General features: G+C 45.3%; 1 protein-coding gene across 2 annotated transcripts in view; it reads right to left on the reverse strand.

Moving 5' to 3' along the window:
* ABAT (4-aminobutyrate aminotransferase) overlaps positions 1 to 24,360 on the reverse strand; it is a 48,068-nt gene that overhangs the window by 23,489 nt on the left and 219 nt on the right. The window contains exon 2 of one of the 2 annotated variants that reach the window (XM_084216317.1): positions 2,836 to 2,964. In XM_084216317.1, coding sequence (XP_084072443.1) covers positions 2,836 to 2,905 — 70 coding nt within the window. In that variant the 5' untranslated portion in view covers positions 2,906 to 2,964. Of the gene's footprint in view, positions 1 to 2,835; positions 3,247 to 24,360 lie in introns of those variants that run through there. The other variant, XM_084216318.1, reaches the window with a different exon arrangement.

A 24,360-nucleotide genomic window follows, 5' to 3' on the forward strand; every position in this document is an offset into this window, starting at 1 on the left:
AAACAAATTTCCTGGGGAGGCTGCAGAAGCTGCAGAACAGATCAGCATCCTAGAAGGGCATGGGCATGCACTAATGCAAACTGATGCTACCTTCAGGCAGCAGCCTGACCTTCTGCCATGCTTTCAGTGCAGGATTCAAAGATAAATTCAACCCCTTTGGGTAATCAGCAGGACTGAACTACATCTCTGGAGTGCCAGCCCGTCCTCATAGCTATGGTACTGCCCTACCAGCCAACAACCAACTGCCCCCAAAGCATGGAGCCAGAAGAGCTTTCCTGCTGCAGTGCCCAGCTGATAAAACCAGAGCTGGCACAAAGGGAATAAACACTGACATGCACACTACCAGTTGTGACCAACTGGCAGCACACCAGGCTGACAGGAGAACTCAGTTCAGGTAGGGTGTAACACCAAGGTACACCCTCATTTCTCCATCAGCTGCCTCTCCTGGCCCTCCTGGCTGATTCCCACTGAGATTACAATGCAGAGGCTTTGTAAAAGGAAGATTAGGTTAGTTACTCACTCTATTGTCATTCTGCCACCCTTCACATTCTAGTGAACCTTATCTTTGAGGGCAAACTATCAAGCAGAGCAAACAGAGGAGGAAAACAAAAAGCATACCTGATTAAGGGCTTATTTTCAAGAAGGGCATGATACTTACAGGCTTCACATTTCTGGGTAAAATTTAAGTTGGGTATTGCTTATCATTTAATCATGTGTTTTGCTTAGCTTTTGCATTTTGATCGACTTAAATTATTTCCATTTTCCATTTCTAGTTTGCTTGCCAGGGTTTAACATTGTGTGAGTAAGGAGAACAGTCTGCAGTGGTTAAGTAACAAAGATTTTCCAACTAGAGAAACAGTCAAGGATGAAAAAAGTCTCTTTATGTAAATAAATTTATTGTAGATTCAAGATGAACAGGAAGATTTGCTTAATACACACATCCAACTGAAAAATGACAGCCTACAGACACAAAGACCTACCAAGAGGCAATTTATTCCCTCCTCTCCACCTCCATCTCCCCTTGGCAACTCTGTCATTTCATTATCCACAAAAAAAAAAAAAAAAAAAAAAAAAGTAAATGTACCAGCCCAAATGGCACTGCAGGATTTCTGTGGGAGTAATGTACAGTCTCTTTTTTAGCCTGTAAAGCTCTGAACTCAAGTGCTCAAAAATACCTTGGAGGAGAGCACTCTAAGAGCTCCTGGATGTCACCCTGAGGACTTCCCTAAAAGCCACAGAGCCCAGCACACTGCAGCCTGAGCTGGGGCTCAGGGAAGGGGCCTGGAGCTCCAGCTTTGGCTGCAGCACCAGAGCCTCCTGCCTGTTCTGAGAGGCAGCAGGGCACAGGACACAGCTCCTCCTGTAGGGGCTCTCCTCTTGCTCCATCATTCTTGATCTCTGCTCACTCACACAGGGGTTCAGAGCCAAAGGCCACAGGTCGCTTACACAGCCTGCAGCCAAGGCTCTCTATTATTTGTTTCAGTATTTTAACAGCCTTGGAAGTTTCCTGGAAGCAAGGATGGATTCATGGAGCCCAGAGCTGCCTTCCTTTCTTATGGGGATCTACACTCCCTCACTGATGGTGAGAAAGGAAGAGGAGTTTGGGCACCTGCCCTCCACTGCCCACCTGCACCTCTGTGCTTGGGAAGCAGCAGGAATTGTACAAGACACTGGGAGGGACAGGGAGCATGAAGTGGTGCTGAGGTGACAGATTAGCTCAAAGGACTGGCAGCTAACAAGGCCTTGCTGCAAGCCCTTTCCACTGCCCACAATCACCCAAGGATCCCTGCTCCTGCCCAGGGTGGATAATCAGTGAGTCACTCCCAGGAACAGACACACATCCTGCACTGAAACACTGACCTAATATCTTCTAATAGTTATAAGACCTGACTTGGTGTTCTTTAGTCAAAGGTCAGTTGCTCCCTGAAGTGTATTATTGAAAAGGAAATCAATGATGTTTAAGTTTCTGAGCAAATGGAAAGGTGTGCTTGGTTTATCCTGGCAGTGGCAGAAGGAGCACAGTGGCATTGCAGGAGGGTGGAAGGACAGGAGAAACACTGAGATAGATTTACTCAGTCACAAGAAAAGCCATTCAGCCACACTGTACCCAGTGTAAAAGTACATAGAATGGATGTTTTTAACATTCCACACTGCTTTGTCCAACACAGCCAGCAGGAATTCAGTTTTTTATCTATTTCAGAGAGACTGCAGGTTTAATATACACACACACATGCTAAATTTCAAGCCAGGGCTAAGCTAAAGCTTGCCACTCAGGAGAAAGTAGTTTGAACTGTGTGGCAGGTTTTTATTTCACACTAGAACTCACTCGAGGCAGAAACACAGAACCCCAGTGAGGGTCACATCTTCATGCCAGTCACACAAAACCTCTTCACAAGGGAAGATGGGCAAGGTTGTGCTACACAGCACAAAGAGAAATCCCAGCTCATTTTGATGGATGATTGTCTCATCTCTGCCCCATGTAGTGCCAGAGAGTAAAAGCAAGTTTCAAGGTCTGAAGAGCATTACTGCAGTTAGCATATTTTACAGGGCAAATCATTAACTTGATACATTCTTGTTTGAAGAATGAAAAAAAATCACATATACTTTGGACTACAATTATGGTCCACTTTGGACTACAACTGCATCATTATCTAAGACACAGAACATCATATTTCTCAGGTTCTGAAAGACTCAACACCACAGGACAAACCCCAGCAATGTTCAAATTGGAATTCCGACCACCAGCGTAAAGTTAACACTTACCAAGTACAAAGCAGGAAAATGCAAGGAAACACTCACCAAATATAAAGCAGGAAAATGCAAGGAAACACTTACCAAACACCAGCAGTCTGGAGTTTTGCTGCAGACAACAGGTAAGCTGTCGACTAAGCAACATTGACGCCATTTTATCTTTTCTTTACTGAAAAAGACTCAATCTTGAGAGATTTCTTTCTGCTTGATGTTCTGGGAAAATAAAAAAAAAAAAGAAAAAAACTTATTCAAGTCCCTATAGATGCAGCCACTATCATTGGGCTGTTCAACTCCCCCTTTCATTAATTTCCATCCAAAGGCACTGAGAGCATGGTTTGATGGATTAATGCTGATGTTCAGAGCAGTCTCAGGATTGAGCCCCACATCTGATTCTTGGCTTGGTCTTGCTAAGGTAAATGACTTCTAGGCTAGAGCTGTATGTCCCAGCTTCAGCAGGGCCAGGGGGTAAAGGTCAATACCTATTTGTCCTTGCTCTTCCTCTCTACTTTCTCTGTATGTGTGGCCTATGTTGAACTTTAAAAAAAATGTTTCCAGTCAGTCTCTCAAGCCAAAGCTGTTTTTTTTTTTTTTTTACCTAAGTTTATGAGAAAACCGTCATCTAATACAAAAGACAGGAGAACAAGCATTAGGAAATAAAAGAAAATAAATCCCATGAAAAAGCAGCTTTTTACCCATTAATCACAACTCTGTGAAGAGAGAATGTGAGAACTGAGATTGTCCAGCCTGAAGGCTCAGGTTGCATCCCATCAATGTGTAATAAATACTTGATGGGAGGGAGTAAAGAAGGAGCCAGGGCTTCTCAGAGGTGTCCAGTGATGGGATAAGAGGCAATGGGCACAAACTAAAACACTCTGAGCTCCACCTAAACCCAGGAAAACTCCCAGCAGGTGGCCCAGAGAGGGCATGGAATCACCATGCCTGGGGATATCCACCACCCAAATGGCTCAGAGCAGACGGCTTTAGGTGTCACTGCTTGGGCAGAGGGCTGGAGCAGACCCCTCAGCTCCCTCCCAAGCTCAGCCATTCTGTGTTCTTCCTCTGCTGGTTACATATAAATGACCTTGGAAAGTCAAGTAGCATGAAAGATAACACGCCTCCCTATTCACTATGGATCACTTGTGCAGAGAGCTGGGCTGGAAGTCAGGAACAGATAAAACAGGTCATTGAATTATTATCCAGGACACAGGTTAAATTCAAACTTCACACTCATCAGCAGGGCCCCTGTGTTCTGTGTAGGACACTGGAGCCCTTTGCCTGGCATTTGCACCTTGCTGGATGCACACCATGGAGCACCAGTGAACCAAGGCTTGCAGTCCAAGTGACAAAATGTCACTATTATCCATAAACCTGGAAAAAATTCTATTTAACAAATACACCCAGAGTAGAGCTGGTCTTCCAGCAGAAAGAGAACACAGTTTACAGCTTCCATCAGTCCTATGCCATCAATAAAACATGCCAGCAGATGTTCATGACCAGATGCAGGGAAGTAGCTGAACTATTGCTATGTGAAACACCACTTGTTCTCCTTCACAAGTGGGCTTTTTCAAAATATATAAAAGAAAATAAAAAATGCCTACAGAGATTTATAAATTCAGAGACCTATTAGGAGTCAGGAACAAAACCAATTCCCTGTGCCTCCCCAGACAATTGACACAGCACTTGGTTTCACTTAGTTCAAATTAAAATTCAAGGTAGTTTGCAATGTGCCAAGATGAGCAAACACTTGCACAACACTTGTGCACACACTAGAAAAGCAAGATTACCTTCCTAAGGCTTTGGGTCACAACTGCAGAGGGAACTGGTTAATTTTGTTTTCAGTAAAGAAGAACTTCACTTACAAGACAAGATTAGTTTAATTCATGTTTTCTTCCTCAGCTTCTCTCTTTACTTATGCAAACTTTTGCATAATCAGTGTGTGAGGAAATATCCCAACACCATGGATTTCTTATCTCATGACCACCCTCTAACAAAAACCAAATGCCAGTCGAAGTCAGTAAGAAAATGCTCAGCACCTCAATTGCTGTCCTCTGCTCAGAGCTGTTATCTGCTCTACACTACCCCAATCTCCAATTCCCTCCATAAGTTTGCTCCGTAAAGTATTACTTTTTCAGAGTCTTTAGGAAGCTGTTAAAAGGTGAGCACAGCTTTGCAGGAATTCACAAAAGGAGCAGGGCAAACATACTTAACAACCCACCAAGGTTCACTCCTTGTTCTCATGCCCTTCAGTCATCTCCCATGGGGGTTTTGCTGCCAGCTGCCCAATTTTCCTTCTCCACAAGGATGAGATGCCTCTTCACCTACAAATCAAACACACCTTCCACAGCTGTACCAGGTTTCCCTTTTTCCTTCCCTAGGTGAACCACACTTCTGTCTGCTTCCAGAATGTGACTTATTTCTAATAATATTTACTATTTATCTCAGGTACCTTAGTAGCTAAACTACAGTATTCATTAGAGGCTGAAAAATATAATTGGGAATGATATTGGCTTTGTAGAAAAAAAAATACTGCATGAGGCTTAAAAATAAAGTAGCTTAGCCCTAATTTTCCTTGACAGTTCTTACATAAAAAGTTTTACCATTTTCTAGTCCAGAGTCAGAATAAATCACGTAACATCACATGTGACTATAACTGAACCCAGGGTCTTTTCCATCTCCATTATGCACGCAGGCTCTCACGGGGGAGCAGCTGATGTGATTGGGATCTTAGTCTAAGCACACATTATTTGGTTATCACAATAACTAACTGAATTTTGCCTCCATAACCCATCTCCTGATCGATTCCCAGCAGCCCAGCCCGATCCAGCACTGCAAGCAGCAGCAGAGTTTGCAATCCAGCAGAATCAGCTCCCGCACGTGTCACAGCCGCAGCGATGGCACGCTCCATCACCCTGCTGCTCCAGAGCCACTGCAGCCACACAAATCCCCAAAATCCAGGCAAAACACTGCCACCAATTTCAGCTATCTGACAGGAAAGGGGATGGGAAGGACCATCAGAATATAAAGATGTGACACTCTTCCAGAAAAAGAATCATGAGTCTTCCCTAAACACGTTTCCTCTACTGGCAACTGTCTGAGCTGGAGCAGGCCATCGGTGCAGGTGACACCACAGAACTGTCATTATGAAGTGAATCTCAGTACCTTAATTTTCCAAATACATTTGCATAATTTTGTCTGTAATTTTGCAACTGTGTTTGCCACTGCATGTGTTTAAGTCACAGCCACATTCTTCTAGTAAGAAAAATTATTTTCATTTTCAATGAAGAAGGTCAGTCCAGTTTATCACCCACATGAAACATAAGGATATGTGGATTTTTAAATGCATGCTGTGCAATTGGATGCATTTTTTTTAAACAGCAGCTGCTAAATTTCTCTACCAAGAGATTATTTCTGACAGATAAAACTAGTTCCTAGAGAGAACAGCAGTCATTCAGCAGCAGCAGCCTACTGGGAGCACAGAAAGAAGTATTGTTTCCATGAGTGAACGACCTTGTGTTTCCTGGGGGGGAAAACCCTGGAAAAAGTTTTAGAAAGAGGGGTTTGATCCTGATACAAGAGAGAAAATACACAAACTGGGAGTTGTGCAGCAATCTCACTCCCTAGCAGAGAAGCTAATGCAGCATGACATTGAGTGCCAGGCTGCAGCTCACAGAACCCGCCCTGGAAAACATCCTCTGGGGAGGTGCACAGGTAAAGGCAGAACTGAGACCCAGCAAGATGGGAGGAGAAGTCAGCTCTGCACATTTGCATCTCTTTCTTGCAACTCTGCCAAAGACACAGAAATCTGCTTGAAATTCATGGGGGCACATTCATCTGTCCCTCAGCTGCTCCAAACCCATTTAACCAGGAACAATTAAGTGGTTTAGAAACAGCAGCACAAGCTGCATTGGGCAATTACTTCACAAGGCTTCCAAAAAATGGATTTGGGAGCAGGGAGGATCCTAAAGGCAAATTCATTCCTTTTTTTACTGTTTTCCTTTGCTTGACTCTTCTAGGCTGCACAGCAAGGGTAGAGTCATGCTAAGTGCTACTTGTGAAATTTCAAGAATCTCTAACTATCTCTTAGTCCTGTTTGCTTGGATCCAGCTGGATGTGAACCCAGCAGTAAGCTCACACACTGTGAGCTGCACAGGGGCTGCTGGGGAGTGCTGCAGAGCCCTGTCCCTGTCTCAGAGCTCACAGCAGCACCAGCACTGTGCCCCAACGCCAACACTCCCTTCCCACAGCCAACCCGCCCTGGCACCCCCAGGTGAGCTGGCACAGACAGGCTGCAAGGAGGGAGTCCCTCCAAGGGTCTTTATTTCACAGCTCAGCATGCTTTGACACTGCTCTTTCTGCCTTTTAACAGCAGAAGGAACTGCAAATTGAGGAACCAAGTCAGCTGTGACTAAAAAGGACAATGTTGAAAAATCAGGCAGGATCCAGGTCCATCCTGGACTTGTTAAAAGGGTGCAAATCTGCTGGTTTGTAGTGTTCATGAACAAGCATCTTTATTGACATAGATGATTTAGCTCAGGTATTTTACTTCTGTTAACAGCTCAAGGAGATCTCTGAGTCTGGAATAGCCCCACAATTACACAACGAAATCTAAGTAGGGGCAAGGTAGAAGACAGTGAAGGCTGGCATCTGTTAAACATAATCATGTCCTTCCTTAGTCTGCATTTGAAGAAGAATCAGGTAATGCAATGTCATCATGCATAAAAAGATCCAAGAACACAGGAATTGCTGTTTGAAAATGGCACAGCCCCACCCTCCTTTGGGGAGTCCTCATGCAGCAGATCAAAGCAGGAAACGACTGAAGGAGTTCACCAGGTAGTGACAGAGCACACGGTGACTTTAGAAATCCTGACTTGCTGCTTTCGCCACTTAAATGTAGTGAACAATGTAAATAAAGAGGCCTGGCAGCATGCTGATGTATTTAACTGCAGTTCACTTGGTCCCAGGAGCAGAGTTAAGACTTCAGTATAGACTTCAATATATGCATTTATCAAAGCCTGAGTACACACAATGAAATACAACAGGTCCTTTTACTTCAGCTGGGGTATTATCCCAAAGTATAGCTCTGAAACAAATTTGGACTAGCTTACAACAGCATTTCAAGAAGTCTGTAAGAGTAACACCAAGAATTTAGCAATTCAGTCAGAGCTAGGCGAAAGTTATCTCAAATGGAATGGAATGGAATGGAATGGAATGGAATGGAATGGAATGGAATGGAATAGAATAGAATAGAATAGAATAGAATAGAATAGAATAGAATAGAATAGAATAGAATAGAATAGAATAGAATAGTCCTGTTAAGAGGCGTTGCAAGAAAATTCACATCTGGTGTTCATAAAAGGCTGCCATTAGATTTTTTCATTAAGTATCTATAGAAATCCAGCACAAAACGGAGCTGGAACCCTCAATTTCAAGAAGATCAGTACAGAGGCAGCATCCTCATGAGAGGGCACAGCAAAGAAAAAGGAGCTGCTCATCCCCCACCTTGGTCAACCAAAGGCCACAGCCTTGTACTCCAAAAGTGAAGGTGGTTACAAGCACCCCACAACATGGAGCTCACACAGCAGGGTCAGGACAGAGATGGACACTCTGAAAGAGGTGTGCTGGGTCTGCAGGACCCAGCCAAAAGGGCCCTGAGCACTTTGAAGCTCAACACTTACACGGCCCAATTTCAAGGGCAGCAGCCAAAAAAGAGCCAAGTGTGGCTGTCTCCAAGGCCTGGTGACCCTGTCCCTGCAGAGCTCACCCAGGCAATTCCCACCAGGAGCACCAGTAACAGACCTGCACAGGGAAACGTGTATCCACCACATGGATTTTGCCAAAAACCACTTCAGAAGCTGACAGGCTGTTTATGCCTCTAATAATCTTAATGGCTTTGTGTAGAACAGGATGCAATTGAAAACTCCATGATTGTACTTAAGTTGTCAAGGACACAGTTGTCATAGTTACAAGTAAAGCTCAAGTGTTGGTTATTCAGGGTTGCCTATTTATTTATCAACACCAACAGCGTTGGACAGTCCCATGAGGCCTCAGAAGAACAGAAATGGAGAGACTGGTTTTGTCCTTCAAGTCTTGACAAAACAGCTAATATTGCACACAAAAGCATACATAATAAACTGGGTGTTTTGCACAGCTCTCTTCTCTCCCTCCACATGCAGCTGGCATTCAAGTCAGTCTGCTGTGAGCACTGCAGCAAAAGCACCAACCAAGCTGCATTGCACAAGATGAAAACCTCACACTTAAAGACTGGAAGTACTGTCCAGTATCCACCAGGACACAACAATCCCTACCTGCTTCATGACACCTGCACTCAGGTCAGGGCTGAACCAGCAGTGAAGCCAGAACAGGTTCAGCCCTTCCACCAAGTTTTAAAACTCATTTGGAGTCTAAAGTCTCACTACACTCATGCGTCCAGGTTCTCCTCCTCAGGTGCCCTCGAAGCAGGGTTTGGTGGTTGGATATGAATACATGATCTTCTTTTTTTGTAAAATAAAATCTTGCTGCCCTTGTCTCTGTTTACCCTCTCTCCAAAAAATATTGGGCCAAGGAAAGACTCCTGGTCCCTAATCCAATGAATAAGAACAGGCAGGAATGTTGTGATTATGGCACACTAGGATCCAGGTGACCCACTAAACTTCTGAGCAGCTCATTTTTGATCCAAGAACTATTGGCACAGCTAAGGTGGGATGAGATGTGCCTATACCTTCCCTGTGAAAGAAGTACTTTGTCTCAGGAAAACAAAAAATGGAATTGAAAAAGCATCTGCTAGAAATGGAACAAGTTCCAGATGCAAAGCCAACCTACCTACCGAAATGGTATAATGGTACATAAATGCTGATAAAAACCAAGTACAACAAAACTTACATTAGCTAAAAAAATTCTAATTTCTTTTCTTTGCAGCTCCCTCTAAAAAAACCTGCACACTGATATTTCAGTGAACTTTACCAGTGACGTACATATTAAAAACATTTCTTCAAGCCTATATTAAACATCCCCTCAAGCATATTTTAAATCCATTATTTTTAAATGCAGATGGCAACAACATATCCAAACCATGCCTGTTCATTTCCACACATTTCCCAGACCAAAACAGCCCAGCTCACAATGGATTAAACAAATTATGGCACAGCTGTGCTTTTCAGTTTAGTTGCTCCACAAGCATTTTGTAGTTTTGAAAAAATTAAAGTATTGCAAAATACCCTCAAGCAGTATTTCCAAGGAAATTCAGTTATATTCCTTGTAAGATTTTATTCCTAGCATTTTACTGCTGCCTCCTTAGAGATCAGGAAAATAGACAAATAGCACCAAATAAAAGCACAATTTATTTTCCTGTGCCATAAGGCATAAAATAGAGCACTTAGAGCCAGCCTGCACCAAACCAAGGGAAACATCTCAAGCCGGGGTGGGAGCTCTGATTTCTCAAGGTGACCCCCATTCCAGCTGAGGACATGAACAGCAGAGCCATGCAGGAGATTTCTTGTACAAAGGGTCCAGAAAGCAAACCAGGAGCAGCTATCCCTGCATCTCCACGGCAGGGACACCGTAACAACACACACCCAGCTGCCCAGACCCAAACCCCCACGTTCCCCCGGGCACAGAGTGTGCAGCAGGGCAGACTCTGTGCCCACCCCAGCGCCCGTGGGCACACAGCAAAGGCACTTACAGGGCTCGGATCCAAACTCCAGCTCTCCCGTTGGAAGTGCTGCTCCCAAGCTGCCCACAGCCAGCTCCTGGGTTGGAAACGCTGCTCCCTGCTTCACTGCCTGCTTGCCTTCAGTGCAGGCTGCTGCTGGTTGTGCTGGTGAGGAATGCCATCGCTGCCGGCTCCTTCCAGCGCAGCGGGGACAGGCATCACCCAGAGGAAGCCCTGCGCTGCAGCCCCGCAGCTCAGCTGGGGGGATGCCCCAGTTAACGAAGGTTAATGGAACCAGCTCCTGGCAGCTAGAGCCTGTGCTCAGCCAAAGCCAGCAGAGAGGAACACACGACTCATCTCAAACCTGAGAGGATCTGGCTCTGGATTGTGGGTGTCCGAGTCCATCTGAAAGCCTCCTCGGCAGCTTTGTGAAAACAAATTCCGAGAGGCAGAGCCAGACTGCGTTAAGGTTTGAAATGGCTCCTTAGTTTCCAACAATTGTGGAAGTTGAAGAACAGGTTTTTCCCTAAACCCCTTATTTTTACTCTGGTTTAAATCTCCTGAGGGTGACCCCCAGGCACACGACTGTCACAAAATAACCTTGGTTTGGTTCACTCCCTCCAGGTGGTGCGCAGGCAGCACGGCAGGCAGCAGCATCCCAGCGGCACCTCCCGCTGCACACTGCTCCTGACAGCAATGGGGGGATGTGGTACCCACAGAACACCTGCAGCCTCCCTTCAGGCACAGGGGTGCAGGGAAAAGCAGCACAGGGTGCCATGGCCGAGGCTGGGCTACCATGGCCAGGTTGCCATGGTGCTGGGGGGCAAGAGGGAAGATGTGCCAGAACGCAGAGAGGCTGAGCCGCTTCAGATTTAAATCCCTGTGACAGCATTTCGGCCGAGCCACTGCACGGTTGCTGTGGCAACAGACGAGTGAAAAATCACAGAGGAAATCTGTAATTATTACAAGCGAGGTGGTGACTTACCCACTTCAGTAATCAGAGCATTAAACCGGCTCGAGCAGAGGAGGGGGAGCCCGTGCCCCCCAACAGGCAGGGCTGCAGTGCAGCAGGGAGCCGGGCACGAGACCCAGCTGGGGCTCCTGCTTTAGGCTCTGCAGGCTCCAGCTGTGGGGTGCAAGCCTTGGGCAGGATGCTTCCTCAGCACAGGGTTCTGACTGAGGTGTTGCACCCCATCTGCAAGGGGGGAGATGAGGGAGCAGCCACAGGCTTGTGCTGCTGGTTCAGCACGAGCTGAGTCGGGCACAAGGAAGGGCCTGAGGCAGCAGAGGCAAGGACAGATATCAGCAGCAAGGGATAAGATGGAAGATGCAACGCTTACAGGAGGCAGATAAGTCCCTGGAAACTGCATGACTCCTGCAGCATCACCTTCCCTCTCTCCCCTCTTTCAGAGCAGCCACAGCAGCAGTATTGCCTTGGTTGGGGTGGTTGGTGTGACGGTCACTGTGCTAACACAGGAGCAGTGAGGGACAAAGCCATGCAGGCAGGGCAGACACACTCTGCAGTGTCTCCTGTAACACTACCTGGACCAAGCCATTTACACACCAACAGATGCCACATCAGTATCCACACAACCCATTTACACCCATCAATGGAAACTCACCATGTCGCTTTCCAGAGCTTTTGTACATGAAATGGACAACTGATCAGCATCCAGACAATCAAAACGCCACTAACACCAACAAGGAAGAGAATCCAACATGGTTAATCCTGTTCTGGTTCCCTTCTCCTTTGCTGGATACTGTAGCCTGGGATCTCATGTGAGGACTGTGAGCAACTGCCAAGAAAAGAGCCCTGACTGCAGTTATTTGTATGACAGATCCCATAACAAGCAGTTGATTTGACCCAAAGTAAGAACTGAACCTCACTCCTCACCTTCTTCATATTTTAAAATCTGTTATTAATTACATACACAGACTGCAAATAACACATTTAAACTGGCCTGCATGGCTTACCAGTCATTAGAACAAACTGGTGGCTCTAAACTGAACCTGTCAGCCAGATAATCTGCCACAGAAAGTGCCACAATCCTGTTCAGGCAGATGGTTAATGCAGGTGTACATTACAAAGCAGAGGGGAAGGACTGAGAAAAGCTATAGGTGCTTAGACTTACCATGTATAAAACACTGAATTCAAGAGCAATTCATTGTGTCAGTGATTTATTACAAATAATAATCAGGATTACAGCTCCTAAGGAAGACTGAGGTTCTTGTGCCTCTGCTGAGTGTTGCCTTGGATGATGGGAGGCTAAACTCATTAACCAAAATGATGCTGGATGAGAAGTACTTGGTGCTGCAAAGTGCTAACAAGTTATACGGCACCATCATGTAGAGACTCCAGTCTGCACTGAGCCCCTTTGTGCTGAGTCATGTTGTGTCCAACTGCTTGGAAACCCATCCTGCAGAGAGACAACAGCTCTGTTGTAGACTTTTATTTGTAGTGGATTTCTTTTGCTTTAACCCTTGCATCATATGGCTTAACACCAAACTGCCACTTCCTAAGCCTGAATTCTTGTTGCTCTGTATGGCTGCTTTCATCCCTCCAGACCCACAATTACCCTGCTTGGCAAGCTGCATGCACAAAGAGGATGATATTGACTATTTAAGTCCTGTTGCAGGGCAAAAAACTTGGTTTGACGCAACTATAACTATTAAAAATTTATTTAAGATGTATTAAAAATATGCAGTTCACAAAAGTGGGAGCTGTAACCAAAACCCTGTGGATTTGCATTTGATTTAATCAAGAGAACACTGGTACAGAAATCTGTTTAAAGTCTGTTATTGGAAAGGATGTGGCCAACCACCTGCACTAAGTTCACGTTCTGCTCTGATTTGCAGTTGTCAAAGGAAGATCACTCAGTACACAATCCTTCACTGCTAGAAAGTAATCTCCAGCTTCAGCAGAACCAACTGTTAGTATATTTCTCTGTATCAATGCTACAAACATCCATCTAAAATACACAATGATAATACAAGACAAAACAGGGATCAGATTCTGGCCAGACTGGTCCACAACACCAAAAAAATGCACAGGGTTAGTATCAAAGAGTTTCATTTTTATGGAAAATATTAGAATGTTTACTATGTTACCAGCACATTTCACTGCAAATGATGGCAAGTTTCTCCAGAAGCAGTTCCACAGCCCTCCTTAACCCCTGCCTCACACCCTACAAAGCATCTGCTACACTTTGTTTAGAAAAACAAAGTGTTTCAAACAACGCAGCTACAGTACTGGAGGAGAATTCAGCATTCAGAAATAGCAGCTCCAGGGTAGAGACAAGATGTCAAAATCCTAAATGTCATACACATCTGCAAGAAATGGGAACAGAACACATCAGTATCACAGTGCAGAGAGCAAAGCATGCAGGATATTCAGCACCAAGTCTTAGACCTCCTTCAAAAAACAGAGGTGCCACGAGACTCAACAGCAGGGTCTAAGGACTCCAAACCTGCATGAAGAGGGAAAGCAATGCCTCTCTTAAGGGCTTGCTGTGTTTGGAGAAGGAATATAACTTATACTGGAGTGTCAGATCAACTTTCAGGTACTGTGAGCAGTAATCATTAAGTTCACCTTAAAATATATTCAAAAGTACTTCAGTACAGTTGGAAGGAAACAAAAACTATATAAATGGTGGCCTCAAGTTAATTACAAAAATCTGAGGAAACTATTTGCAGACAGTAGGATAAGGACCTTATTTGGCCAAAGAGGATTACCATGAAGGGCAAATCAAAATAAAAAGGACAACTGGGATTGCTTGGCTTTGAGGGAAAGCCAGCACACTGCAGCTTTCCAGCACATCCAGTAACTTTACACTCCGTGCACAGAGGCAGCTTTTCTTTTGTGAAAGAAGTTAAAAGGCTCATGAACAGAGTGGAATTCAGCACAATCGAAACTGCAGGGATTTCATTTGGTGGGCAGATGTTGAGCTTGAAAAAGGCAGAGGTTGCATGTGCGCAGGGCACACCTGAACTGCCCTTGCACTAACCAGTAACTGCTGTAACTCCCACTGACCCAGGCACAGGGGGATCACCCCCTCTGTTCTTCAGCTGCCAACTGCTTAAATTCCCATTAAACCTGAGAACTTCATATTCAGAAGGAAAGGGATATAGGAATTAAGCACAATTACTATGAAGTTCTACTGTTCAGAAGTCCTATAATTTCCTGTTTATTCAGGCAATAGGTAAAAAGGAACAGCAGTTGGGGAGTTTTCAAAACAGTTCAGGAAACATAGATATGTACACAGTGTTAAAAAGACTCTGCTACTGAATTCCCTAGTATGTTTAGAACATTATTTTTGGGCTCCAGATGGAGAAAGAAACTAGTGCCAATCTGATTCAGCAAGATACATGTTTCTCAAGTGGTCCCTTTCACTTCTCTGGGCCCATTCACAAAACTAGAGTTGGGAACGAGCCAAAGAACTCTGCTGAATTAAAGGCAAGGTAGAAAAACTGGAAACAGGAAGACTCTGGTGATCAAAACCTGAAAGTTACCCACTAGGGGAAAATCCACAAGGCTGCTGCACGAACTGTGCTTATTTACTCCTTATATATTGCCTGTTTAACCAAACTAATGAATCTGCTGCGTTATCACACAGGTACTAAATACCTGGATAGGAATTTGAGGAGATAAATTGGAGCTTACTGAGTGTGCTAATGGCTAAACTCACTGGTGAAGGCTCATCAAGGTACATCTCTACTGCACCCTCAACTCTCATAGTAACACTGACACCCAAAAGAAACTGCTCTGCTCTTCAGTCTGGCACATCCAAGTGGACATTTTAGGCACCACATTGAGGTAGTTAGAAAGTGTTGACCAGTTCTGGGAAAACTTCCATAAAGATTTGGACAAATCTTCATAGGAGTTCTAATACAAGTTAAGGAAGTCCAGTTTACTTGCTGGGATAAGAGAAGAGGGACCCAGAATCAAGAAACTGATGAAGGATGCCTTGTACTACTGTGATGTTAAGAGAGGCTGCATAAACAGTGGGAAAATCCAGGATAACAAATCCAGGATGAGCACAATCAATACGGAATAACAAGCTAGTAGTTAGGTTGAACAGCTTGTTTATTTATTTAACAAAAACTTTTTGTGGGAGATGTTTATCTTCCTAAGGGTAGCTTAAAACATAAGGGCATCATTAGCACAATGGGACAGGGAGGTTCCCTTCAGAGTGCTGCCCTCACTGGTACTTAGCCTCTCAGAGGGCACTGTCACAGAAGCTCAGGAAAAGAACAACAGCACATTTCCCTCCTCCTTCATAAAATCAGGGTTTCACCAAATGGATGCAACTGCAGGATTTACCAGTAATCAGGTAATTCTTTACAGCATCACATGCTTTGTTTGTGTCAGTATCATAAGCTGCCCCTTCTCCCCCTCTGCTGTTAACTAGTGACAATAAATCAACGATATTCAGAGGCTGCAGTTTCACAAGAGATGAGAGGAAGAATGTGGCTGCAAGCCTGCTAATCTTGCTCCACCAGCCAGAGCAGAGGATCAGTTATGCAAGGCTGCATGTGGATTTTGACCAGATATAACAAACAGTTCCTTTCTCTTCTCTTTCCCATTTGGAACAACAAAAGAGAAGCTGTGAGCCATTTCCTAACATTTATCAGATCACTCTGGAAACTCATTTTCTCTGCATATTTTCAGGGAAAAAAAAATACTTCATGCAAATGTTGCATCCCAAAGTGATGCAACCAGCCTTGGGTTTGCAGGGTAGTAGCACCTTCTGAGCTTCTTTTCTGAAGAACCCCACTTTGAGCTAGCCTTCCTGCTCCCATCACTCAGTCTCCCATCCACATCAGGCAGATTCCTAATCTGAAGAAGAAAAATCACCAAATCCTTCTGGTGTCCAGTAGAGTCACAAGTTCAGCTCAGAGCAAGGCAGCTAAAGGAAACAACCAGGCAGTGTGAGGAACAAGAGCCATCACAGCTGAGTCCCTGTTGAAATATCACCTACCCATGGAACCCATGGTCATAGCCAGTCCTAAAATTCATTTTGATTGAACTGAATCCTACTACACCAAAATCTACAGAGAAGCAAAACAACAAACTCCAAACTGATACACAATGAAGTTATAGTCCAATTTTTATGGACAAATGAACAGCAGGAATCCTACAGCCTGCATCAGAAAAAAGAAGTGTTTTCCAATCACCTTCTTGGCCAAGGGAAAAAGAAAATGACTGATGAGAAATTAGGCAAGCAGTCTACTGTTACTGCTAAAAGGAAATGGCATTTTAATTTCATTATTATAAGAAGAAAAGCACAAGATTTATCAGTAATAGTTACTGCAATGCACAGACTGTTGCTGCAATCAGTAAAGTCCTTCCCAGTCAAAGGCCCTATAACATGAATCCAGCCCCTTGCACTGCTTGTCATTGTCTCCACTTGCCTCTACTCCCTCCCTCTGTAACACAACCCAGCTCCCTCTGTGCTTTGCTCCAGCTGCTTTTCACAACAGCCAAGGCAGAAGCATCTCATCTCACCTCATTCCAGCAGCCCCTTCCAACACCCAGTGCCCAAACCACAGAACAAAGATCTGCTCCCCTGGAGATCCATTACCTGGTAAAACCACCCTGCAAACAAGGAATGTGGAGTTTATCCGAGCCCAGCTCATCCTCTGCTTTCCTACCTCCACCAGCACACTCTGATTGTGTAATCCTATTTCTCTCTCCAGGAAGCTGCATTGCAGCAATAGCTGTGGAGCAAAAAACAGGGCTTGCTTTATACTGGAGCTGACAGGGGAGAGCATGATAGGGAATGGCAGCTCAGTCCATACAGGTAAATCCCATCCCTGACACCCACAGCTCAGTCCATACAGGTAAATCCCATCCCTGACACCCATGGCTCAGTCCATACAGGTAAATCCCATCCCTGACACCTGCAGCATGGTCCATACAGGTAAATCCCATCCCTGACACCTGCAGCATGGTCCATACAGGTAAATCCCATCCCTGACACCCATGGCTCAGTCCATACAGGTAAATCCCATCCCCCACACTCACAGCTCAGTCCATACAGGTAAATCCCATCCCTGACACCTGCAGCATGGTCCATACAGGTAAATCCCATCCCTCACACCTGCAGCATGGTCCATACAGGTAAATCCCATCCCTGACACCCACAGCTCAGTCCATACAGGTAAATCCCATCCCTCACATCAGCAGCATGGTCCATACAGGTAAATCCCATCCCTGACACCCACAGCTCAGTCCATACAGGTAAATCCCATCCCTGACACCCACAGCTCAGTCCATACAGGTAAATCCCATCCCTGACACCCACAGCTCCGTCCATACAGGTAAATCCCATCCCTGACACCCACAGCTCAGTCCATACAGGTAAATCCCATCCCTGACACCCACAGCTCAGTCCATACAGGTAAATCCCATCCCTCACACCTGCCACAGGAGTGTCAGTGTGCTCAGCTTTGCCTGAAGTGATGCAGCTGTTAAGGATGCAGAAGTCATGGCTTTTAGCCTGGCCACAGCACCCTGTGGCAGGATTACCCTCTGGCCTGTTGCCATAAAGCATCTTATGCCTGAAATCTTTCCAGAGCAGTTTGGTTTGGTTTCTAACAGCATTTTTACCTGTCATGTTCTCTAATTCCCACTGAGGCAATAATTTATATAATCAGATATAGACAGTGAGAGCTGTTGATAATGCTTCAGTACAAACTTACTACCTCCATCTTGATCCCAGTGTGTTAATTTTTTTGTGAACATCACATCAATATGAAGCAAGAACCTTACAAAAAAATGTGTAATTCCTGACAGATGTGGAAAGAGATTTATCAGAGAACAAGATGGCTGGTTCCCATTATTTGAGAAGGAACCTGACAGACAAATTGAGAGGAAACAATACAAACAGAAAATATCACTGCTATTAGGTTACACCAAGTTTATTTATAATACTTAATTTTCATTATATTTATGTTACTTATGCACATTTCTGTAGTATTGCCAGACCAATTAAAACCTATGAGTTGATTTCAGTTGTGTTTGTTGTCAAGAGATACTGCCAAGAACCTCCACACTTCATCCTTCACTAAAAGAGGAAGCCAAAATTGGCATGCTGTGGTGATGTTCAAAGTCTTTAATCAAAATTGAGCTTGATGAGTTACAAATACAAATGAGGGATATTATTCTTTCCTTTCCCTGCAAACTAATTTTCTTTTCCTGTTTTCCTCAGTGGCTTCTGAAGCCTGTATTCCTGCACTACCTCATTCAGAAAGGAAAAGGCCTGGAAGGGCGGGAGGTGGTATCTCTGGAAGGGCAGGAGGTGGTATCTCTTGTGAAAAAAAATCTGTAGGGTTGTTAATTTGCTGGGAGAAAAGAGGAAGGGGTGATTTATATTGAGAGCACAGGCAACAAAGCCACCATGAAATCAGCCAGCACAGGGTTAGAAATTTCTATGAGGAACTTGCTGCCCTGTGCTTTGCCCAGTGTGGGGCTTACTGATGGAATCTGGATGCTTAAAAATTGAGCCAAACATCAAAAATAGGACACCACAAAAACATCATCACTAATTTATGTTTTTTCCCAGCACCCACTGTTCTGTTGTGTGAGAAACCAGTGATGTAACCAAGGTTACAAGGGGAGGGGGAGGGAAAAAAAAAGCCCTGAATAAAACTCAATACCCCAACAAACTAGAAAGAAAACCTCGTGCTGGCAATCCACACTCTTGGGTAACATTTAAACATGATTCCTGTAAACATTCCACCCACAGGTAGGCTGTGCAGTCCAGGCTGAGCTGTCCACTGACACCACAGGCAGGGCAACTCCTCTCCCACTGCTTCCCTCAGTTCACCCCATCCCTCTGTCAGCTTCCCTCTCCACACGAGCAGCTCCTTCCCCCAGCAGGACAGTGGATGTTCTGCCATGCCTCCTGCAGAGCTATAATGGTCTTCCAGGCAGAAGCATCTGTTTTTAGAGCTGACAGGTAGGACTAAGAGCTCTTCAAACACATCTGAGACACCATAAACACACGGGCTGGAAAGTGTAGGAAGAGCAGTGGAAATGGAGAACACATCACACTGACACTGTGGGCAGGCTGGAAGGCTCCAGGAGAGGAAATGCTGTGATCCTGACATGTAGATGGCAGAAGAGGTGAAAGGAAATGCATGAGAAAAGCTCTGATCCCAATTCCAGGCTCGTACAGCTGGGACAGTGACACGGTCTGTGGGGAACAGAGAGCAGACTGACACAGGAACCTGAACCCAAAGCTCTCCACTGACCCAGCAAAGGCACCCTAAGGGAGCCAGCACAGGATACAAATGCACCAGAAGCCAAAGGAGGCGTGTACAGGTTTCTCCCACAACAGCAGCCCCCTCCTGAGGCAAAGGAACAGATTTCTGCCTGGGAGGACATCCCAGGGATGCACTACCAGAACAATCTGGGTTCCAGCAGCTGCCTGCACCTCGGAAAAGGCACATTGTCACAACCCAAGCAGGCCAGGGTTAAATTGGATTAGTGTATTCTAGCAGATGCCAGGTCAGGGTTGCCCAATTTCTCTGTTATCCAGGCAATTTTCAAGGTACTTGAACTCACAAGGTTTCAAACTTCAGGCATTTTGAGGCCATTGCTAAAATATTCCTAAGTAAAACAAAATTATATATAGGCACAACAGCTGCAAAGTAATGTATTTTCATTCGTAAAATTAAAACTGAACTTTGTTTGGAGAGAGCAAGGGAAATTCCTGGTGGGATAAGGAATATTTTTAAGTGTTTGAGATAAGGGAAAGCTGAAGATAGGTTTAGAAGTTTTTTCTACTCTCAGAATTACAGCTATGCAGCTAAACCAGTAAGTTTGGCACTTCATCCTGTCACCTGGAGTGTATTTGAAACATACTGACTTTTTACATGAATTGTTTAGCAAGCTGCAGAACATCCCCCAGGAACACCAGCAGAACTAGATGTTAGTGTTTAAACTGCCAGGTTTCCCAAGAGTCACAAGAAGGTAAACACTCCCTGCCAATGCCAAATTGCATTTCAGGAAAATTACAAAATGTAAATGGGAAAGTCACCAAGTCTGAAGCTTTATTGCCTTCAAAGTGCCTTGCACCTTGCCACAGAAATTTGCAGTAAACTGCCTTTCAGCCAGAGTCCCAAGCAGGAGTTTGATACAACACAAGCACTAACTACATAAATATCTTATCTCCTGCATAAAAACTGGGAGAAGTTTACTGAAATAATGGTAGAAGACATTAAAAAGGGGAATTAAGTGTGAAAAACTAAGGACATGCACCCATTTCCACAACACAATTTATGACTGGAGAAGCTGTCACACACAAAATTCAAAATACTCCAAATGCACAAACTAGGAAAAGGAAACTAAACTTCATACTTTCAAGAAGAAAATCATACCCTCCAAAAATATTCTCCCTGCTGCAAGCAGATGCACCTCTACTGGGCAGCAAGCTTCTTATTCCACACAGCCAAGAGCTGCAACACATAAGCAAGGTTCCTACCTCATTCTTCTGCTGAATTTCTAGTACTGGCTCAACGTGGAAAATGAAGAGTAAAATAATTTGTGAAAGACAAATATCTAATACAAAGATACACTACAGAACCTTACTACCACAAATCAGAAACCCACAGACATAGTTTACAACAATATTCTCTGTTTTAGACACTTTGCTTGCTTTGGAAAACCCCCAGAATACTGTTATTTTTGCACAAACACCATATGGCTATGAAAATATCACTTTCTCTGTTTTCCTGGACCATAGCTGTCATTTCAGGCAACAGGACCATGATCTGATAAAACAGCTCACAACATTCAGAAAACCAAGAGAGGACAGAGGTGGTTTTCAAGCCACAAAACAGTGGCTGGAGGAATTATCCACTTTTAGTTGGTAGCAGCTCTGACCCCTACGGCAACCTCTTCTATACATAAAATAGAGAAATTTGAAAGCAGATCCATCTGTAAAAAGAATAGGGTGTTTTCAGTTTCTGGAAAGATAAATCTGTTACATAACTTCTAAAGCATATCCATCCTTCCCCAGGCAAGGGGCCCACAGTGATAACTGCCTGTGTGGTGGATTCTTGGTCTTTAAGCTTCACTGCTCCTGATGTGTCATTTTTGCATTACTTACTTGTACTTTCACAGCTCCCTACACACCAGCACCAGCTGCTTTCCTTCTGATGGAACCCAGCTCTTTTATATTTGTTATTCTTTCACTTGGAATAAGACACCTCACTATTTGATTCAGACATCACTATGCCTGAAAAACTCTTAAGAGCTTAAAAAGAACAACAAAAGAAGAACAGGCACTACTGGAAAAGCCTGCTTGAACAAAAGGGGTGCACACGGATGGACAAGGTGCAACATACAAGGAGGAACAAAAATGTATTTGAAAACAATAATGATGAGAAAGGTCTTGCATGAAATCTGAGAATTACTCAAGATCTAATCTCCTCCCTGCTCCCTGTGACAAAGCAAAGCCAAAAGCAAAGGAGATTCATCCAAGTTCAGAGTCCCCATTTGATTTAAAGTTTCTGGTATACAGCCAATCCAGCAGGAATTAAATCTACAACTGGGTTGTATCTTTACAACAGAGGTACAGCACTGAGTGCCACGCTGATCATATGGCACTACACATACTGCCACTCAACAGCCTTCTCTCCTGAGACACTTCCACAAGCTGTTTTCATTTGGGTAAGAAAGGAATTTAATTTGCAATTGAAACAGACAAAAACTTTTAGCAATGTGTCTGGAATGGACTCTCAATCGTAGAATTCATGAAACAGAGCTTGTAAGCCAAGAACCAGATCCAACTGGCCTTAGAGCAGCTGTGAACTCTAATAATTCCTGAAATTATGAGGCTAAGCAGCAGCACAGATACATCATGACATGACCTGAGCTGTTTTAATTCAGGCCCAACCCTCAGAACACAAACCCAGAGGAAGACTCTGCACTCCCGGGGCAGGAGTGGTGCCTGTGCAGCTGCACCTGCCCACACAGGCAGCTACAGCTGGGCTGCTGCCCGGCGTGCCTGGGGGCAAGGAAGGCATCGGATAAATTGCTCTCAAACTTGGCTGTCAAGCAGCACACCCCACAGTCAGGGCAAGGGGAACCACCTGGAGACCCCCAAGCTGGTGGATTGACCCCCAAGAGCTGGTTGGAATGAACATAGACACGGCAGGCAAGAATCTGAATTCCTCCCTGCTTCTGAAAAAATCCGGATCAGGATGTTCTCCTTTCCCAATGACAGCACAGCTGCCAGCAGGACACCTACTGATTTGCTTGGTGTTTATTTGCATGCTGTGCTTGCTTACTGCCTCTGGGCATAAATATCCAATTTTATCCACTTATCTGACTTTACTTTGTGTTTGGATGCACAAGACACCTCACTATACAGCATGCCTCCGAGGCTGTCATCCCTCAGAAGACTAAAGGCCTAATGAAAGGCTAATAAAACAGTTTTATCCCATTTTCCCACACGTAATTTGCAAGAGGTCAGCCTGTCTAACAGCACCACACACATACGGACTCAGGTCTCCATTTATCTGCAGATCTCTGAATCACTGTCCTCTGCACTCGGGGTGTCCAGGAGGAGCCACGCACAGACTGCAGACACAGAAGACCTGAATGCTGACTCCCAGTCCACAAGGCTACCCAGCATGGAACTTACAATAACAGCCTTCCCATCTATACAGTCAGACCAGTGATGTTTGAGGAGTGCTATAAACACTACAGATGAGAAACACTACAAAATCCAGATATTACCCTTCTTTGCATACATTGTGCTTCAGTATGGTGAGCTGTGATCCTGCATTTCCTCCAAGCCTCCATTTGTAACTCCAGGCAGAGAAAACAAACTGCCCCCAGACAGAATTTGCCCAATACTGACACTACAGAACAGAAAATTGCAACAAAAACCCAGTGCAATAAGCACTGCAAAATTACTAATTCAATTTATAACACAATAACCAGATTATAACAGGATTCAATAGGTAATTTCCTTACTGCAGAGCATCCAGAAGGTAACCCTACTATTACCCTCCTTTTATACCAGTTGGCTTTCAACCTTTACCAGATTCCTTGCTTCAAACTATAAGAGCAAAGACCCTTTTAAGAGCCCATATCCATCAACTGTGCCTTTGAACTGCAGGGCAAAATCCAGTCTTTGTAAGCCTGAACATTCATTACTGATTACAAAATTACTTGGAAACCTACCACTGCAGTTCAGTTTCTTTGTATATCATTTCCTTCTCTGTTTATGAAATAAACAGAGATGGAGAATCACAGAGGCAAAAGCCAAGCCAGGCAGGGGCAAAGCTCTGGCTGAAGAGCCCCACGTCACTTTAAGCGCCCTAAGGGAAGTGATGCTAAGGATGTATGAAACCAAAGCGTGAGGTTTGGCTCATGCTTGGGTTTTGCATCACCAGAACCAGCTGGAAAACAGGAAACCGACAAGCCCGGCTGAACCCCAGCTGAAGTGCAGCACCAGGCCTCCACCAACACCATTACTCAGCTGCCTGCAGCACTTCAGCCAGGGGCGCCCTCCCCGCAAAGGCAGCGCCGTTCTCCCCACCGTGCGCAGCTGCTTTCTTCGGTGCCCTCCGGTTCCCTTTCCCCGCCGCAGGTCCGCGCCAGGCCCACCCGCCCGCCGCGGGTGCCGCTGCCGGGGCACGGAGCATCCCAAACCCGCCGCCCGGTGCGGCCGAACGCGCGGGGAACGACGAAGCCTCCCGCGCTCCGCGGTCCCCAGGGCCCGCGGGCCGGGCTCCACCCCACGCTCGGGTCCGGCGGGGCAGTGCAGGGCAGGGCCCCCGAGCGGGCAGGACGGCCCCGGCCCCCGCGGCCCCCGAGACCCCCGCCCGCCAGCGGAAGCCCCGCGGTCGCGGCCCGCTCCCCGCAGGGTGCGCCGGGCCGGGGACCCGGCGGAAGGGCACCGGGGAGCGGCGGGGGACGCGCGGCTGCCCCGGCAACGCGGGCA

The sequence above is a fragment of the Fringilla coelebs genome, assembly GCF_963513975.1.
Source record: "Fringilla coelebs genome assembly, chromosome: 16".
Classification (NCBI taxonomy): domain Eukaryota; kingdom Metazoa; phylum Chordata; class Aves; order Passeriformes; family Fringillidae; genus Fringilla; species Fringilla coelebs.